This window comes from Meles meles, chromosome 8, assembly GCF_922984935.1.
Source record: "Meles meles chromosome 8, mMelMel3.1 paternal haplotype, whole genome shotgun sequence".
Taxonomy (NCBI): Eukaryota; Metazoa; Chordata; class Mammalia; order Carnivora; family Mustelidae; genus Meles; species Meles meles.
Genome location: NC_060073.1, coordinates 99,223,346 through 99,240,844, shown reverse-complemented (window position 1 = coordinate 99,240,844; position 17,499 = coordinate 99,223,346). Strand labels below are relative to the sequence as shown.

Below are 17,499 nucleotides of genomic sequence, written 5' to 3'. Positions count from 1 at the left end.
GGGTGGGTGGTGGGGACGAGGAAATTTTCAGGTAAAAAGAACTGCAGAAAACTCAGAAGCAGGCTGGATGGAGAAGAGAGTTTCTCCCCACTGCTCCGCATTGAAAGGACAACCTGTATCGGGTTCGAACGGTTTTGCACTAGTTTTGCATCAGGCCCTTCTCTTCTCTTGCACTTGCCTTTACAGAAAATATTGCTCTCTTTGTCTGTCCTGGACTATCTGCCTTCAGTCTCCTCAAGAAGGTAAAACAATTTAATGAACCACGTCAGAGCACAGTACTGTAAAAGTATGCAAATGGATGGCCCGAGGTATGCATATAGATGCTAAGTGCCCGGGTTCCCTTGGGCCTGCCCCCTCCAGTTTTATCCTTGGTGAGTCTCCTGCGCGTACTGCTAGATTAGAGCGTGTGGAGCAGGACTCCGGGTCAAGACACAGGACCCTGTCCCATGTCTCTCCGCTGTAAAACGGGCTACAGCGGGGTGACGGGTGGACGCGCCGTGCAGTTATTCCCCACCCGCCCCGGACTCCCGCGCCAAACCACTCCAGCCTCCAGCACTTCGCAGCTAAGCCCCGGGACTTGGGAGGAAATTGAAACCAGGGCTTTGAGCGGTGGAGGAACGTTCTCGGTCTTAGCCTAAGGGCGGGTAAAAGAGAGCTGGGAATCCTGTTTTAAAGTCAGTCAGAAGGGCAGAGTCAGACGGAGCCTCATCCCTCATCTTCGCGGCTTTGAAAAAGGAGGGAAACTGCTGCGGTGTCCAAAACCCCGACCCGGGACGCGGGGCGCGGGGCGGGGACTCAACTCGCGCGCTACACGACTCTAGTCTCTGGCCCTGCTAGTGGCGGTCCGGGTGGGGATGGAGGGTGGAGGGAGGCGGATTAATCCCTTAATTACGCCGTGATCGGCGTGGCACCTGCTTTCCGCCTGCCCAGCTCCCGGGAGACCGAGGCACTGGGGGGTGGAGAGAAGGACGAGGGAAGGAGGAGGGCACGCGGAGGCACGCACCGTACCCAGGCGCGCCGGCAGGAGAGCGGCACCGTGGCTGGGGCAGCGCGCAGAGGCTGTGGAGGGGCTTACGGCTCCCGGCCCGCGGGTCTCAGACCCAGGGGCTGGGCCCCGAGCCCCCCGCCCCGGTCCCAGTTGGGTCGCGCCATGCTGCGCTACCTGCTCAAAACACTGCTTCAGATGAACTTGTTCGCGGACTCGCTGGCGGGGGACGTCTCCAACTCCAGCGACCTGCTCTTCGGCCTCAACTCCTCGGTGGCGGCGCTCAACCACAGCCTGCTGCCCCCCGGCGATCCTTCTTTCAATGGTAAGACCCTGCCCCGTGGGGACGTCGGATCAAGGGATGGGGTAAGACGGGAAGGCGGCGTGGAGGGGGAGGCCAAAGCGCCCCTGTCTCAAGATCTGGGACCAAGCGGGGCGTCCCACGCGCCTCCTCGGGGGCGGGGGTGAGGACCAAGGGGAAATTTGGGGCTTGGAGCCCCTGAATGGGGGTATCGGCGGAAGATCCAGGGTTTGGAAGGAGATGACTGTCAAGTCCGTTGCTCTCCGTCTGCGCAACCGACCCCCGCGGCCACCCCAAGTGAGGAGAACCGTGGCTGGTGATGGGCAATACCGAGCTAAGAGAGGCCAGCACCCAGGGCAGGGAGGGCAGAAGAGGGCACGCGGTCGTCGGCTGGCCAGGGCTACTCGGTGACCCACCCAGCTAGCAGGTTTTCCTTCGCGCCCCCAAAGTTTTCCAGGAACTCACTTAGGACTTGGGCGAGGAAGCTGAAATGTTGGATGTGTTTGCTACAGAGGGCGACAAAAGCGGAGGGCGGTTTAGGGAAACTTAGAAGTTTGCAGCTCAGAGGTGGAACTCACAGCCGGCCCACCCGGCACGACTGCGGCGGGCGGGCTGTGCCGGCGGCGAGGTCGTTACCGCTAATTACGGTGATTAATAAGTGACTGAGACAGCGCGCGCTTCCCTAGCGCTGCGGGGAGCGGCCCGAGTTGGCCGCTTGGAGTCTGGGGAAGACGCCCGATCGCGCCCCCTGCCGGCAGCGTCGGAAATTCCCGCTTTCCTGGACACCTTTGCCCAGGATTTCCCCTCTGGTTCCCCCCCATCCCTTGACATCCACCCACTACAATCTAGGGGCTGCACGGTCCTAGAAACTCGAAGACGACGAAAAAGGAGACATGGGCAATGTGCATGTGTTTGTGTGGTTGGTACTCCAGGTGCTGAGGGAGGAGCCCCAGAGCTTCATTAGCATGATCATTAGCTATTCATTAGCTGCCATCCGAGCATCTCCTGAGACGGGGAATGACAGGGAAGAAATTCCAGGGAAAGGGCGCCTGCAGCTGTGTCTACAGGAATTAGGGGGAAAGGGCCGACCAGAAGGGTGTGGTATGTACGAGGCAGCAGGGCTGAAGAAGGTGGGAGGTGAGCTGGAATTCTCCAAATTCCTGGCCCCCCTTCAGGTTTCCAGGAGGTTAGGGGCAGAGCCCTTCTCCCAGACAGCGCAGACACACCTCTGCACTCCCAGCGGTCTATCTAATAGTGTTGTCACCATGCACTGTCTCATTTACACTTGAAAATGTAAGGTGGTCTGTAGGTGAGTTATTGATGGCCACATTTTGCAGCCGAGGAAACAAATTCAGAGAAGATGAAAAGTACTCCAGTGGTCACAAAAGCAGCATAAAGCTTAGCAATAACAAACCTATTTCCATTATACTCTAAGGTTATGCGATGGGGGAGAAATGAATATTAGGGCCTGATAGAATCTGATTAGGTACGGTGGGCTAGGGAGGAAGAGCCCCTAAATAATCAGGGAATTACCATATTTATTGAGCCTTCCCCCAAGCGCTTACATTCATTATGGTATTATGACAACCCTATTACCACTCCCATATTCAAAATAAACAGACTCAGAAAAGCTCCATAATTTGCCAAGTCTGTATAGTTAGGAAGTGTCAAATCTGAGATCTCAGCCCTACTTGGTTCCAGGACAATCCCTGAGCTCTTAGCTGCTCTACCGTGGCTCAGCATGGGACTCTGCCTAAACTGGGACTGGGGTGGGATGCTGTAGAAGAGACCGCTGAGAAACAGAGATTTCCATTTGGAAGGAAGGAAATCGAGAAAATTACTCCCTTCCCTAAGTAGGAGGGAAACTGATCTTGTCCTAGCCAGTTTAACTGTCGCTGGACAATGTGGGCATGGGGCAACCCCTTCCAGCTTTGTCTCCGTAGAAACTTCTAAGAGTAGGGGTGGGGCAATGAAACCCAACCCCACACCGACGCCTGGAGCTCAAGGTCCCGGGGGATTTTGGAACAGAGTGGGAGTGGCGCCGGCAGGCTTAGGGTAAGGTGGAGAACCGGAGTGGGGGTAGTCCTGGTTATTTGAGGACGCCAAATTATGCGAGGCAGCAGCGGCGCCTAGTGGCCGCCGCGGGTTACAAATCCACTTGTGAGGAGGTGGGAGTGTCTGAGCCTAATGGGCTGGAGGATCCTGGATCCTAAAGCAACTGCGGAAGATGAAGCCCACAGGAGTCTGCAGGCCAAGTGAGAGCCAAGAGCAGAACGGGCAGGTGAACCGATTCGATGGAACAAAAGAAGGAATGGAGTCCCCTTCCTAGTTAGTGATTCAGGAAAGGAGTCCCCTTCCTAGTCTCTGCTATATCAACCTGTAGAAGAATCTGTTGAAAACTCTGCACCTGTTAGAAAAGGAGCGTTATTCGCATTTTGCTACTATTTTCATTCAGTTCCTGGGACTTTACGGGTTTCTCCAACCATGACTCTCCTCTGGGAGTCAGTAAGAGGGGTACCTGGCTGGCTCAGTCGGCAGAGCCTGCGACTCTTGATCTCTGAGTCATGAGTTCGAGTCCAACGTTGAACATAGAGTTTACTTAATAAAATAGATAAATAAACAAAAAAAGACAAAGAAGCGCTCTCTGTCCATTCACGGACTCCGGGTTAAGAAACTCTCCTAGTCCCAGACTCTAGTCAGATCACTCACTCTCTTCTCACCTTTCCTAAGAGACCCCAGGCTGGCCCACCACCATGTGGAGGCCAAGGACCAGGTGTTGGCTCTGGTGCCCTGCTTCAAGGAGTGAGGACAATCTGCGAACCAGTCGGTGTGGGAGACTGACTACCCCTGGACTAGAGGAGTGGTCTACTTGCCCAGACAAGGCCCAGTCACTCTCCACTTAACCTTGAGAGAGAAGGCTGGTGTCTTTAGGCAGCCTAGAAAGCCAGCCTAGGAGTTTGTGTACTGCTTCTTCTACTGATCTGCCTATCTGTAGGCATATCCTTTCCAGCCCAAGAACGTGGAGGTACCCATCTGCCCAGAGGACCCCTTCAGAAGAAAGGGGGACCTGGGGTGGGGGCAGATAAGGTTGTCTTTCTCTCTGGAACCTCTCCCTAATTTCCCGGTCGAAATGCTGTGCCAACCCCCCTGCCCTCAGCGTCAAGAGTCGAGCCAGAGGACGCGATGCCGCGCATCGTGGAGCAGCCGCCAGATCTGTTAGTCTCCCGAGGCGAGCCGGCCACGCTGCCCTGCCGCGCCGAGGGCCGGCCCCGGCCCAACATCGAGTGGTACAAGAATGGGGCGCGAGTGGCCACTGCGCGCGAGGATCCGCGCGCGCACCGCCTGCTGCTGCCCAGCGGCGCCCTCTTCTTCCCGCGCATCGTGCACGGACGCCGCGCGCGCCCCGACGAGGGTGTCTACACTTGTGTGGCACGCAACTACCTGGGGGCAGCGGCCAGTAGAAATGCCTCGCTGGAAGTGGCAGGTGAGAGTCGCACTGTCTTCTGGTTGCTTCCCACCAGACACGGGAAGGCCCCAGGCAATCCGATCAGGAACTAGCCCCAATCTCAGCTCCTTCAGCATCTTCTTTTGGGACGGTGACCCTAGGTGTCTAACGTCCACCCGCTGGCCAGAGTATTTTTGCACCTGGGGAAGAGTTTGGGCCTGTGGTGATACACCCCTCCCCAAAACACTTCCCTTGTGTCCTGACCCAGTTGTTCATGTACTCCCCTGGTCATTCGTTCTCATTCTCTCTCTGTCTCTGTCCCTGTCTCTCTCTCTACAGTCCTCCGTGATGATTTCCGGCAGTCTCCTGGAAACGTGGAGGTGGCAGTGGGGGAGCCGGCGGTAATGGAATGTGTGCCCCCCCGTGGCCACCCAGAGCCTTCCGTGTCCTGGAAGAAGGACAGTGCAAGACTCAAGGAGGAGGAGGGGAGGATCACGGTGAGGCGAGGCGTGGTGCCATGGCTACAGATCTGATGGGGAGGGGTGGGGGAGGGCCAGGGCCCCCGGCCAAGGTCGTCTTGGCGGGCGGGGCCACAGAGTAAGGGGCCGGCAAGTCCCAAAAGAGCAAAGAGTGAATCTAAGGGTTTTGGAGGGCCAAGGGGTAATGTCTTGGGTATGATAAGAGTTAAGGAGATTTAAGGCCCTGGCATTAGCGGATGAGAGGCTGAGAGTCAGCTAGTAAGTGAGGGATAAGTTAAGGATGGATAGGAAGAACTTGGAATAAAATAGGTGGGGAGCAAGAGGCCCCAGGAACTTGTGGAAGGTAGGTTGGGCCCTGGGAACAAACATAGACCTGAGAGCCCCTCCCCCACAACCTTGAGCAGATCACTTAAGGATTCCTTATCTGATATGTGGGTCAATTTTGCTGGTCTTCATTGGCTTACTGGGAGGATGAAATAAATAAATAAATTTGCTTTGATGGCTACCAAAGACCAAAGTTACCATTATTACTCTGCAGATCCGTGGAGGGAAGCTGATGATGTCACATACACTCAAGAGTGACGCAGGGCTGTATGTTTGTGTGGCCTCCAACATGGCCGGAGAACGGGAGAGTGGGGCCGCTGAACTTGTGGTACTGGGTAGGCACAGGGAGTTTGCGGGTCACAGGGGTGTGCAGCCTGGGTCATAAGAAGCCCTGCAGACCCCCCGGCGATTCACTCACTCCCACTCCATAGAGCGACCCTCGTTCCTGCGTAGACCAGTGAATCAGGTGGTCCTGGCAGACGCCCCCGTGGATTTCCCGTGCGAGGTGCAGGGGGACCCCCCACCCCGTCTACACTGGCGCAAGGAGGATGGGGAACTGCCCACAGGCAGGTGAGAATCCCTCTCCTCCTGCCTGTAAGGAGACCCAACCAGCTCAAGAGCATACCCTGCCCTAGCAAACTGGAAGGCAGACACCATCTCACCTGAGGACACACAGAAACCTGTCTCCTGGAGACCGTGGCCCCTGCCCTATCTGGTCCCCATCTCATTTGATGGGTCCCTGTTGAGGCCTACCTTGTCTTTATGTACCCCAATTGTGGTGTCTGTCCTGGGGGAGAGAAAAGGGGTCTGTAGCTCTGGCCAACCCAGCCTGGGGGTGGGGAGTGGAGCAGGTATGAGATCCGGAGTGACCACAGCCTTTGGATCGGGCGTGTGAGTGCTGATGATGAGGGGACCTACACCTGTGTGGCTGAGAACAGCGTGGGCCGCGCCGAAGCATCTGGCTCCCTCACTGTTCACGGTAAGGGCCCACCTAGGACTGCCAGAGGCAGGGATGAGATGCGGGACGTGGAGGGGGTAAAGAGGAGAATGAGGGAGAAATGGCCGAGTGGGAGAGATGGGTGGGCCACTTGAGACTTGGAGGCGAGAAAGGAGGAGAAAGCTGAGCCAGCTTGAACAAGGGATGGGTATCGGCTCCCACTTAAGCCAAGCTTGGACTTCCCTCTCCTGTTCCCTCAGTCTCCCTTCTGAATGCCCTGACTCCCTGTTCCTTTATCCCCTCCCCCTTCCCAGTCCCGCCCCAGCTGGTGACCCAGCCCCAGGACCAGATGGCAGCTCCTGGTGAGAGCGTGGCTTTCCAGTGTGAGACCAAAGGAAACCCCCCACCTGCCATCTTCTGGCAAAAGGAGGGAAGTCAAGTAGGTGGCCAGATCTGTGGGCCTTCCCATAAGCTTCTCTTCTGGGTCTTAGCCCCCCTCCTTTTACATTCTGCAGACGTCTCCTGGAGGCCCTGTTTTACCTTTGGTCCTCCCAGAAACCCTTGCAAATTATTTGGGAGGCTTAAATAAGATAATGAATATAAAAGGCCTGAAGCATATTGAACACTTTAAAAAGAAATGATGTTAATATGTTTAGGTGGGAGGAAGCAGTCCTGTACGGTAATTCCCTGGAGAATCCTTCTATTTTAAGCAAGACTGTCCTGAAGATGTAGAAAATCCAGCCCATACCTGGGGCCTGGGCTTTAATAAACTGCTCTGAAAAGTATTTACTCTAACAAAGCTGCTCAAGGCACAGCAGGACTCATCTACTTCCAAGGGACTTCCCCCAGGGGAGCTCACAGTCACCCCCCTGCGCAAACAAATTCCTCAATACACAAGCGGAATGAATATTCACTGAAGTTACAACATGAGTACGGAAGGCTAGGGGAAGGGAATTTTGGTACTGGGAAACAGGGTCAGTATAATCAAATAAGTCTGACTAATCCCACCCAAACGGACAACCAGTTCTCCCACTACCTCATTCCAAATCCACACCACAATTTTCCAACATCTTCTCCAGCATCTGGGATTGCTGTATTTTAATTAGATTCTTCAATGAGTGAAAATGCTGATGGTGGTAGAGGGTGGGAGTCGGTATCCATCAGGGGGTCAGCAGGGTGCCATTTACCTGTGACACAAACCTCTTTCTCAACCTTCCATGTATCTACGTAACACAGAACCAGAAAGGGGAAAACATTAAACCTTTATCACATAATGTTTTAAAAGATTTTTTACAATTACTCATTTAACCCTTGTAACTATCCCCTAAGAGCCAAATTTGGGGAAATCTGGGCTCAGGAAGGTTAAAGAGCTTGCTCAAAGTTTCCCAACAAGTAAGTCACAAAGCTGGGAAGTGCACCCCAAAATCATCTAATAGAATTTCCACATTTTTGTGAGTAGATCTAATTAGTTGGCCCAAGGTCATATAACTGGCTGGTGGTGACAGGGTAGGAGCTAGAACCTTAGGAATTCTCTGAATTCTGGGGGCGATGGAATAGGGATCTTTCTCTCTGTCAGCTGCCTTCTCATTCCCTACCCTGGTTCCTCGCTCTGTCCCCAGGTTCTGCTTTTCCCCAGTCAGCCACTTCAACCCAAGGGGCGCTTCTCAGTGTCTCCCAGCGGCCAGCTCAACATTACCTCTGTGCAGAGCGGGGATGCTGGTTACTACGTGTGTCAGGCTGTTAGTGTGGCCGGCAGCGTCCTGGCCAAGGCCCTATTGGAGGTAAAAAGAGGTAGGTGCTCATGGAGATAGGCCTGGACCCATGGCCTAGAAGGAAATAATGGCTTCAAGATAATCTGTTTTTCTTGAATTCTATATAATATGTCTGCAAGGGGAGGGGCGCGTTCCTGAGACATGACCTTGACGTTTGGAAATCCACTACAGCAGCCACTGATAGGTGGCTGGTCCCAGGCAGAGACTCCAGATGGTTATCGAAGCCCCTCGGATCTCTGGTGGGAGGAGGAGAGAAGGAACAGAGAAGGAAGACAAGGGGCTGGTGGCCTGAACCCGGGATCCTCTCCTGAGGTGCCCAAGTTCTTCCTCTCTCAGCCTCCTCCTTGGATGGGCTGCCTCCCATCATCCTCCAGGGACCAGCCAATCAGACGCTGGCACTTGGCTCCTCTGTGTGGCTGCCATGCAGAGTGACTGGGAACCCTCAACCTAGTGTCCAGTGGAAGAAGGATGGGCAGTGGCTGCAGGGGGATGACCTCCAGCTCAACCTCATGGCCAACGGTACCCTGTACATCGCCAACGTGCAGGTGAGTCTCATCCCCCCGGGACCTGAGTAACTGAGCATGGCTACACGGTCCACGTGCCCACCTCTTGTAAGTACCTGCCCGGACTCCCACCTTCTTTACTCCTCTGCTCTCTGAGGCCATGGAAAGTGGATCACGCCTTCCCAGGCTTCTCAACCCCCTTCACCCTACCGTGCTCCATCTCCAGTTTGCCAGTTCTCTACTCTCTCCCGCAGGAGACGGACATGGGTTTCTACAGCTGTGTGGCCAGGAGTTTCACCGGGGAGGCCACGTGGAGTAGCTGGCTTAGGAGGCGGGGTGAGTTTTGCCTCTGGCCCCTTACTTTGCCTGCACCTTCATCCAAACCTGCTTGGAAAGTAGTCAGTACCTCCCCAGGCCCCAGCACTGCTTAAGCTTCCAAATACCATGGCCACGGTGGTGGGGAGGAGGAGTGGTGCCCTTGGGAGGCGGATGTGAGTAGGGTTTAGTTCACTCCTTTCCCTTCTCCACTGCCGCCGCTGTCACTCCCCAGCTTCTCTGCGAAGGGGGCAGGTTACATGGCGGGGGCATCCTTTTCCCATCCTCCTACTTAAAGACGATCTCCTCACTGCAGAAGATTGGGGAGTATCGCCAGAGCCCCCTACCGAACCCAGTACCCCTCCGGGGCCTCCCTCTCAGCCAGTGGTCACTGAGATCACCAAGAACAGCATTACCCTGACCTGGGAGCCCAACCCACAGGCGGGGGCCGCAGTCACCTCTTATGTGATAGAGGCCTTCAGGTATGGAGAAAGTTTTACATGCAAACCTGAAAAGTCAGAAGGGAATCTTACGTCCTTGGCTTAGCTTATGGTGGGGGGAAAGCTTGGCTTATGTCCTTATGGTCTTGGCTATGGTGGGAAGAGTTTTGCCAGTCCCCCCCCCCCCCCCGCAAGGTGAGGAGATAGGAGGGGGCCATAGAGAACGGATGAGAGGGAGTAGACGGGTTGGGAGTCCCTGGCTCAGGCAACTCTGTCACCCCATCCCGGTTGCAGCCAAGCAGCTGGCAACACATGGCGGACAGTGGCCGATGGCGTGCAACTGGAGACACACACGGTCGGTGGTCTGCAGTCCAACACCATCTATCTGTTCCTGGTGCGCGCTGTGGGAGCCTGGGGCCTCAGTGAGCCCAGCCCCGTCTCTGAGCCTGTGCGCACCCAGGGTGAGTAAGGTCAGAGTCCCGGGCTCGGGGATATGACACGAAACTGCAGATCACCCCTCCCCCCAAACTATGGCAGCATGGCAGCTCTTCTCTGCTGTGCCAGGGCTCTCCTGGTAGCCCAGCCTGGAATAGGTCACGCCTCCCTCTCGTGGAGGGAACAAGAGAAGAGGGGAGAGGGGGAAATTCAGTTGTCTTGGCAGCCTTTTACCCACAGATACTGTACCTTATTAGGACTAGAAGGGACCTTGGCAGGTTCATCTTCATGCTGGAGGTGAGGAACGGATGTCTCTAAAGTGCAGAAAGTACGTTGCTAGTAGCTGGACACCCAGGCGCACCTCCAGAAGCTCTTCCCCTGACCAGCCCCCTCCTGATCCTGGGGTGTGCTCTGGGGTGCTAAGTAGTCCAGTCTGTGGGGGTAGCGCAAGGTAGGATACAAGGACACTTTCAGTCTCACTCCCTGTCCCTGCTGGCCCCTGCTGAGTGGGCTCTTTGGTCACTAGACAGCAACCCATCCAGGCCTGTGGAGGACCCATGGAGAGGACAGCGGGGGCTGGCTGAAGTGGCTGTGCGCACGCAGGAGCCCATAGTCCTTGGGCCCCGGACCTTGCAGGTGTCCTGGACTGTGAGTGTGGCATAGGGATGAGGTTAAGGGGAGGGATGAGCATGGGGGCCATAGGGACCTCCAAGAATGGGTCTGGGAAGGGTGGGAGGTGAGTGGCTGGGGAAGACAGGGTGAGTGGAGGAGGGGCAGGACCCTGAGGACTTGTGTGGTCCCTGTTTCTCCTTCTGATGTGCTTTGTCCTGTCTCCTACAGGTAGATGGTCCAGTCCAGTTGGTGCAAGGTTTCCGGGTGTCTTGGAGGGTAGCAGGTCCTGATGGGGGAAGCTGGACTGTACTGGACCTACAGTCCCCAACCCAGCAAAGTACTGTGCTGAGAGGACTCCCACCAGGGACCCAAATTCAGATCAAGGTGCAAGCACAAGGCCAGGAGGGGCTGGGGACTGAAAGTCCTGTTGTGACCGGGAGCATTCCTGAGGAAGGTAAGGGAGCTGGTGCACAGAGGGGATGAGTGGACAACAGGAAAACGGGGGTGGGGAAGGATAGAAGTTTGCAGGGGAAGAGCAAGGGGAGCTCCTGGGAAGAAAGGAAACCTGATATTTCAGTTCCCAAGGTGATACCTGGGAGTGGGAAGGTTGGGGCGGGAGGCGAGGCTGGCAATGACTGTCTTTCTCACCATACTCCACGGTGGGCACAGCCCCCAGTGGTCCCCCTCAGGGAGTAACAGTGGCCTTGGGGGGTGAAGGCAACAGCAGTGTCACGGTGTCCTGGGAACCTCCACTCCCTTCCCAGCAAAATGGGGTCATCAAGGAATACCAGGTACAGGGTTTTGGAAGGGACTGGGGAGGGGAGGGTGAGGGAGAAGCTAGGGGCTAGGATTAGGGAGGAGGGAACCTAGACTTTGGGGCTGGAGATGTGGTTGGGGAAGAAGAGAGAGGTTTCAAAGTGTTCCCTCCAGGTTGAATGATGCCCGGCTAGACCCCTCTACTATTTAGAGTTTCGAGTTTCCACGCGAGGCCAGGATCCCTTTCCAGACTCTAAACCCGGGCCTCGGCCTCCCCAGATCTGGTGCCTGGGCAATGAGAGCCGATTCCACCTCAACCGGTCCGCAGCAGGCTGGGCACGTTCCGCGGTGCTCCGGGGACTGCTGCCCGGTCTTTTCTACCGGATCCAGGTCGCGGCGGTCACCGGCGCTGGCGTGGGCGTGGCCAGTGTCCCGGTGTCGGTGCAGCTGCGTGAGTCCGGAGAAGGGGTGGGCGCTCCTGGCTGGGGCATTGGAGTAGGGGGTCCTGGCGTAGCTGGGCCTATGGGGTCAGGGATGGCCCCCCTTCCTCGCTGCCGGGTTTCCAGGCTCCTGGTCCCCTCACCTCTCTGACCTCCACAGCTTCCCCGCCGGAATCGGAGCCTGGGCTGGAGGTGGGCCCGGGGCTGGCGGAGCGGCTGGCGAGGGTGCTGCGGGAGCCTGCCTTCCTCGCGGGCAGCGGCGCCGCCTGCGGGGCGCTGCTGCTCGGGCTCTGCGCCGTTCTTTACCGGCGCCGGAGGCAGCGCAAGGAGCTCAGTCACTACACGGGTGAGCGGCGCCTGGGGGGCGGTGCAGGCGAGGGGCTCACTTGGGAGGTGTGGGACGGAAAGGGGGGGCCTGGAAAGGGCGGGGCCTAGACATCCCGCCCCTCAGGGAGGGAGGCGAGCCCGCCCGAGAGCGGGACGGGAGGAGTTCGCGGCTCGGGGAGTGGGGGCGGGGTCAGAGGGAGGGGTGGCTCCCTCGAGAGGGACGCGCAGAGAGCACCGTCGTGCAGGGAGTGGACGGGACTTGGGGGAAGTGGCAGGACCTAGAAGGGGTGGGACCTGAGTCTGGGAGAGGGATAAAATATTCCCTAAAATGACTCGAGAGGAGAGCGGGCTTTGCAATCAGTCTCAGTATAGAAGGGGCAATTCTGGAGGGGGCGGGGAGCTCTTCCCAGAGGGGCGGGGCCTAGCGGGAGGGGGCGTGGCCAGGGGCCGAGTATTAAAACGTGAGGCGGGGTCTGGCTGGAAAGGCGGTGTCTGGGTGGAAAGGCGGGGCCCGATGAAAAGAGCCGACTGGATTTCTGCTACTCCCTGGTAAGGGGCGTGTCTGGAGAGATTCTGAGGTCTCTTCTATCAGGGGTTCCCAACCTTGGCTACACATGGGAATCACTTGGGAAACTTTTTAGAAAAATACTGATGCTTGAGTCCCACTCCTAGAAATTATGATGAAATTGGTCCAGGGATACAGGCTGAGTGAAGGAATTGGGACCGTGGCCAAGAATGGGACAAGAATGTGGGTATTTCTGACCCTTTCTCCATTTACCCTCTTCTTTCTCCCATGGATTCCTTTTTGGAAGCCTCCTTTGCCTACACACCTGCAGGTAAGCTATCTCTGCTCCAGTGGGGTTCACACCCCAAGTATGGGCCCTTCTCTCACTCAGTCTCCCCCTCATCTTCCCAGTGTCCTTCCCACACTCAGAGGGCCTCTCTGGAGCCAGTTCCAGGTAATCCTTGTAATCCATCTTCCAAGGATAATCCCCCTCCATCAAGCGACCATTCTCCTTCCTCCTCAGGCCTCCCTGCCACCCTCAAATTCACCATGACTGCCCTACAATTCCTGATTACTCTTAAATTCGCTAGCCTGTTCAGGCTCTGGGTCCCCAGCGTTCACGTGCTTTCCCTCAGGCCACCCATGGGCCTTGGCCCCGCCCCCTACCCTTGGCTAGCAGACTCGTGGCCCCACCCATCTCGAAGCCCCTCAGCCCAGGAGCCCAGGGGGAGCTGCTGCCCCAGCAATCCTGACCCAGACGACAGATATTACAATGGTGAGGAGTTTAATTCCCTCAGTGGCGCACCTGGCCCCCAACACCCTTCTCTCCTCTCCACCTCCTGGGGCACACAGAAGGGAGCCGAGGATTGCCAGTCTTCCTGAAGTTGGTCAGTCCTTGGGGAGGATATGAGTTGGGGGAACTTCTCTCATGCCTAAGCTTTACCCTGGTTTGGGAGGTAAGGTTTGGGTGGGGGAAGAAGTTGATCCAGCGGGATCTCCTTTTGCCCTCCATTCTCCTGTTGTCGCTATTTCTCTGTCTCTGCACCCTGTCCCTTGCCTACCCCCCTGGCCTCCCTCTTTCTCCTCCTCAGAAGCAGGGATCTCCCTGTACCTGGCTCAGACAGCCCGGGGCACTGCCCCCGCTACCGAGGGTCCTGTCTACAGCACCATTGAGCCACCTGGGGAGGAGATGCAGACCTTCCATGGGGGTTTCCCCCCAAATCCCTCAGGGGATCCAGGCACCTGGAGCCAGTATGCTCCTCCTGAATGGATCCAGGGGGACAGTGGTATGACTTAGTCCCTAACACCCCCATTTTAGCTCTGAGCAGAGCATTCCCAGGGAATGTCCCTACCCTTCCCCTCTGGACCCCAGCCCAGCACTTTCTTCTGACATTTCTCATCTGCCTCTTATCTCGGTTTGTCCCCATCTTACCCTTCTCAGGAGCCAGGGGAGGCAAAGTAAAGCTTCTGGGAAAACCTGTGCAGATGCCCTCTCTCAGCTGGCCAGAAGCCCTGCCACCACCTCCCCCTTCCTCTGAACTAAGCTGCCTAGAGGGGCCTGAGGAGGAGCTGGAGGGCGGGTAAGGCTGTGCCCTGTTGCAGATGCCCTAGACAGATGGGACCAGCCAAGGGCCCCCTGCAGGGGGAGGGAAGAGGTGCTAGGAGAGGAGGGGAGAGGGCAACCAGAAGGCCAAGTAGAAGGTGTGGAAGCTACACAGTCATCGCTACTCTCCTTCCTCTTTGCCCCCAGCTCAGAGCCTGAAGAGTGGTGCCCACCAATGCCTGAGCGGAGCCATGCAGCAGAGCCCAGCTCCAGTGGAGTGTGCTTGGTGCCTCCATCCCAAGAGGAAGCCCCCTCTCCCACATCTTCCTATGGACAGCAGTCCACAGCCACTCTTACCCCCTCACCTCCTGACCCTCCCCAGCCTCCCACTGACATTCCCCATCTCCACCAGATGCCCAGGTAGGGAGGTATATAGTGCCTTGCACCCTATAGGCCCTGGGTACATATCTATTCTGTGGATGATTGGATGGATGGATGGATGGATGGATGGATCTGGGATACAGAGGTCTCATGACCGCGTCAGAGTGGAAATGTGATTCAGGAAGGAACTTGATGGCTGACAAGGTCTCTCACTCCCTTCAGACTGTTTCTCCATTGGAGTGGCTCGGCAAGCTTCTTGGGGCATTTCAAAAACATGGCTCCCCTCATACTTCCCTGGCTTGCGAGCCCTGTGGGGGACAGCCTCTGCCTTATTCATTGGAGTATCTAACACAGTGCCTGGCACCTAGTAGCCACTTAGAATTTCTTGAGTGAACAAATGCTGAAGCCTCATGTCATTGCAGGAGGGTGCCCCTTGGGCCAAGCTCCCCTCTCAGTGTATCCCAGCCCACTCTGAGTAGCCACGAAGGGAGGCCTCTTGGCCTGGGTGCTGGCACCACAGTCTCCCATCACCTCAGCCCCAGCCCTGTCCCCAGTACAGCCAGCAGTGCCCCGGGTGAGTCTGCAGAATGATCCGTCTGCCCCTACCTTCCACAACCCCCCCCCCCCCCCGCAGCTTGTTTCCTCTTCACCCTCAAGCCCCTTTCCTGATTCTGTCTCGTACCTGCTCTTCTCCCTGTCTGTGATGCTACAGGGAGAACCCGGCAGGTGCCTGGGGAGATGACTCCTCCACTTCAGGGGCCCCGTGCCCGAATCCGGAAAACCAAGGCTGTTCCCTACCGTCGGGAGCACAGTCCTGGCGGTGAGGGTGCCATGGGCCATGACAGGTGGTGACAGTAGGGGGACTAGGCAGGAAACCAAGGGTGAGCTCTGGGGGCTGGAGGAGGGAGCAGGTGAACCTAAATCTTGGGCTGTTCAGTCGCAGCCTCCTGGAGCCAGGGAGCAGGAGTGGGAGAAAGATCGGTGTCAGGAGAGGCGGGGAATCTGCTGAAAGCCGGTCTCTCCCCAGACTTGCCCCCACCACCCTTGCCACCACCAGAGGAAGAGACCAGCTGGGCCTTAGGGCTGAGAGCAGCGGGCAGCATGTCCTCCTTGGAATGGGAGCGGGAGCGCAGTGGGGAGAGGAGAATGGTGCAGGCTGGGCCACCGGGGGCCCAGCGGGGTCCCCACCTGGATGGTAAGGAGGGCCAGGGCAGGCCAGAGGGTCACTGCTACACCAGAAGGGGGCCCTGGAGGCTAACTGTGTAGTATAGACCCTGCCATCGAAGGGCTCTGAAATTTTCAACCCATCTCACCCCTCACCTTCCTTTGGGTTCAAGCATTTGGTCCAAACCTACATTTGTCCCTGTAGGTCTCTCTGAGGAAAAATCCCCTGAAGTTCCCCAGTTGTATAACTTCCCAGGACTGCAGCCCAGATGAAGGAAGAGTGGGGCTGGGTGTTCTGTGTCCTTCCCCAAGGCTCTTTCTGTCTGGGAGTTCCTGATGGGTTTCTGAGCATGCGTTATGTCAAGGCCACGTGCTGGTCATCCTGTTTCTCTTCGGCCCCCAGGATGGCCTGAGCCCCGTGCCGGCCGTCAGCAATTCTCAGAGTGGGGATTGAGGCCAAGGTGGCCCAGTGGGCAAACAGGGACATTCTGTTCTCTGCCTGGACCTGGTTGCCGTTCTCTCTTGTGTGCAGAAGAAGCCTGGCTCCACTACAGCCGACCGGGCTTCCTGTCCCGGGGCCAGGCCCCCAGCACCTGTTCCACTGCGGGCAGTAACTCTTCCAGAGGCTCGAGCAGCTCTCGAGGCTCCCGGGGCCCTGGCCGGAGCCGGAGCCGGAGCCGGAGCCAAAGGCCGGGACAGAAACGTGGAGCGGTGAGGGCTGGGGTGTGCAAGCGATGAGAGTAGAAGGCAAGGTAGGGTGAGCCAGGGGTGACTGAAAATAGGAAGAGAGAGAAAGGCTTTCTGAGCTAGTGTCAAAAGGAGGGGACCCAGTGACTGAAGGGGGAAGGATCCTGGAGAACAGGTGACAAAGGGTGAAGACAAGGTCATACGGAGAAGAGCCTGGGCTCCACAGAGGAGAGTGGGTTCAGGAGAAGGATTGAGGAAGAGAGGAGGCCCAACCCCTCCCACAGCCTGCTTGTCCCAGCTGAGGGCCTTGCGAACCAGCCTCTTTCTCTCTCTAGGAACCCAGATGACCCTCAAGGAGAGCCTCGCATGAGAGCCCCTCCCCCTGGTAAATGGGGGTGAGCAGAGAGGAGCAGGGGGGTCTCTTCCCTCCCAGCAATGATGCTTAGAAGCTAGAGAGCCAGGTCTTCCCTTTCTATCTCAACCTGAACCTCATTTGTAAAAGTGACAATAAAAACAGTCTGATCGGAGCCCTGGACCCTGCTTGTCTGGTTTCGCGCAGGACATGGGGAAGAAAGGGGCTGCGAGAGGGTGTAGATCAAGGCACAGAGTAGCTTCCATTTCCTTTGGAACTTCCACAAAAGCCCAAGGTAAGGACAGGGGCCTGTGTTGCCTCCTGAAGGAGCTGAAGCCCACTGAGGCCCAGTTAAAGGGACTTTCCAAATGACCAACAGTGAGAAACTGTCCCGCCTTCAGACAACCAAGCCAGGTCCTCCTTGGGTGTCCTCCTCAGTGGTCTGTTTACTCTCCTGTAAGGAAATATGCCCCTCACAATAATAATAATTTTTTAAAAATTCAAAGAGGGGTGCCCAGGTGGCTCAGGCCCTTAAGCATCCAACGCTTGACTTCGGCTCAGGTCAGGATCTCAGGGTTGTGAGAAGGAGCCCTGCTTCCCGCTCCGCACCCATGGGGAGTCTGCTTGTCCCTCTCCCTCTCCCCCTCTCTCTCTACTCCCCTCTGTCCTCCCTCCCCACTCTCTCTTTAAAATAAATTTTAAAATTCTGTAAACAATTTTTTAAAATAAAACTCAGAGAATGAGGTTGATGGGGGAAACCCCAGTCGACAAAGGAAAACAGGCTTTTTGCAAATTC

General features: G+C 56.7%; 1 protein-coding gene and 1 long non-coding RNA gene across 2 annotated transcripts; one reads left to right on the top strand and one right to left on the bottom strand.

The window, feature by feature from the left end:
• The first annotated feature begins 1,150 nt into the window (after positions 1–1,150).
• Positions 1,151–16,710, top strand: ROBO3 (roundabout guidance receptor 3). The gene is made up of 28 exons (XM_046016051.1): positions 1,151–1,310; positions 4,444–4,770; positions 5,071–5,228; positions 5,749–5,869; positions 5,966–6,104; positions 6,386–6,513; positions 6,786–6,910; positions 8,091–8,262; positions 8,580–8,788; positions 9,001–9,082; positions 9,378–9,543; positions 9,796–9,962; positions 10,463–10,584; positions 10,777–11,002; positions 11,218–11,339; positions 11,584–11,755; positions 11,905–12,090; positions 12,884–12,907; positions 12,988–13,030; positions 13,212–13,351; positions 13,668–13,862; positions 14,018–14,156; positions 14,327–14,539; positions 14,923–15,074; positions 15,213–15,320; positions 15,528–15,695; positions 16,197–16,375; positions 16,687–16,710. Exons 1-28 carry the CDS (start codon positions 1,151–1,153, stop codon positions 16,696–16,698), a joined length of 4,155 nt encoding a protein of 1,384 aa, XP_045872007.1. The 3' UTR covers positions 16,699–16,710.
• On the bottom strand, positions 7,581–10,651 carry LOC123948888. Its single transcript, XR_006819994.1, has 3 exons — positions 10,186–10,651; positions 8,168–8,243; positions 7,581–7,694 (listed from the first exon to the last, which is right to left on the bottom strand). It is a non-coding gene; the product is annotated as an uncharacterized LOC123948888 (long non-coding RNA).
• Positions 16,711–17,499: the final 789 nt, after the last annotated feature.